The sequence below is a fragment of the Trichechus manatus genome, unplaced genomic scaffold, assembly GCF_000243295.1.
Source record: "Trichechus manatus latirostris isolate Lorelei unplaced genomic scaffold, TriManLat1.0 scaffold00146, whole genome shotgun sequence".
Taxonomy (NCBI): domain Eukaryota; kingdom Metazoa; phylum Chordata; class Mammalia; order Sirenia; family Trichechidae; genus Trichechus; species Trichechus manatus.
In genome coordinates this window covers 490,486-491,841 of record NW_004444082.1, presented here as the reverse complement: position 1 = coordinate 491,841, position 1,356 = coordinate 490,486, and the positions used below count along the sequence as shown (strand labels likewise).

Genomic DNA, 1,356 nt, shown 5'->3' with positions numbered 1-1,356 from the left:
ATCACAGTTCTGATGTTTTTTCCTCATAGATTAGCGTTGCCTGTTGTAGAATTTCATAGAAATGAAAGTATACCGTATATACGGTGTATGTGCAAGACTTCCTTCACTCAACACATGGCACCATCTATTTTGCTTCACCTACAAAGTGAGTTGGAGTAATCCCATTTTGTGATTTCAAATGGTTTTTCTGAAGTGGTGAATTTTTCCTTTCAGGCCTGTTTCCTGCCATTCTCAATCTTGCCAGCAATGCTCACATCAGCACCAATGCCACCTGCGGCGAGAAGGGGCCCGAGATGTTCTGCAAACTCGTGGAACATGTGCCCAGCCGCCCTGTGCGAAATCCACAGTGCAGAATCTGTGATGGCAACAGTGCCAACCCCAAAGGCAAGTGCCGTATCTTCTATCGAAAGTACTGATGGCAATTTGTACTTTAGACATGCGAACAACAGACTTTTATTAGGTGACTATGAACATCGTGTCCACTTTTAATGCTATTCATTTCCAAAGGCTATACTGTTCAGAAATGCTAACAAATTTAAAGCAACTGAGAGTGATGCATGTTTTTGTTTTCTTTTAACAGAACGACATCCAATATCAAATGCGATAGATGGCACCAATCACTGGTGGCAGAGTCCCAGTATTCAAAATGGTAGAGAATACCACTGGGTCACCATCACTCTGGACTTGAGACAGGTAGGTAAGACCGGGACCATGGAGGAATGTCTACATGCTACTGAACCGTATCCTTCTGATGACTTTTGGGAAGTCTGGCTTGTCTCTTAACAACATGTTGACCTTTTGGCCTCACAGTTTTCCCACTAGGTAAAGTCAAGCGATGTATGTAAGTAGTCCGTGGTGCCATTTCGTGTCACATTTATCATTCCTAGGTATTTTTGAGAAGACGAATGAAATTGTTTCCCTATGGTTTAATGTTCTTAGATGCTGTAGGACACATTCCTCCATTCAGGATACTACACCAGGCCAGGTGCCGACAGACGCACTAGGGGCCCAACACAGCCAGCCCCTACCTTTTGAGCTTGTTGCCAGCTTCTGTCGAGTCTGCTCCTACTCATGACAACCTTATATATAACAGAACGAGACATTCTCTGGTCCTGTGTCATCTTCATGATCATTGGTATGCTCCAGTCCATTGTTGCCGCCATGGTATGGTGCCTTCCAACCTAGGAGGCTCATCTTCCAGCACTATATTGGACAATATTTTTTTGTGATCCATAGATTTTTCACTGGCTAATTTTCTAGATTGTCGTAGATTGGAAGCTTTGCTGAAAGCTGTCTACCATGGTGACCTTGCTGGTATTTGAAAAGTAAGTGGCATAGCTTCCAGCACCACAGCAA

General features: G+C 43.7%; 1 protein-coding gene across 1 annotated transcript in view; it reads left to right on the top strand.

The window, feature by feature from the left end:
- LAMA1 (laminin subunit alpha 1) overlaps positions 1 to 1,356 on the top strand; it is a 165,786-nt gene that overhangs the window by 30,649 nt on the left and 133,781 nt on the right. Inside the window, exons 3-4 of the mRNA XM_012558209.1 lie at positions 214 to 384; positions 581 to 693. Coding sequence (XP_012413663.1) covers positions 214 to 384; positions 581 to 693 — 284 coding nt within the window. The remainder of the gene's footprint in view (positions 1 to 213; positions 385 to 580; positions 694 to 1,356) is intronic.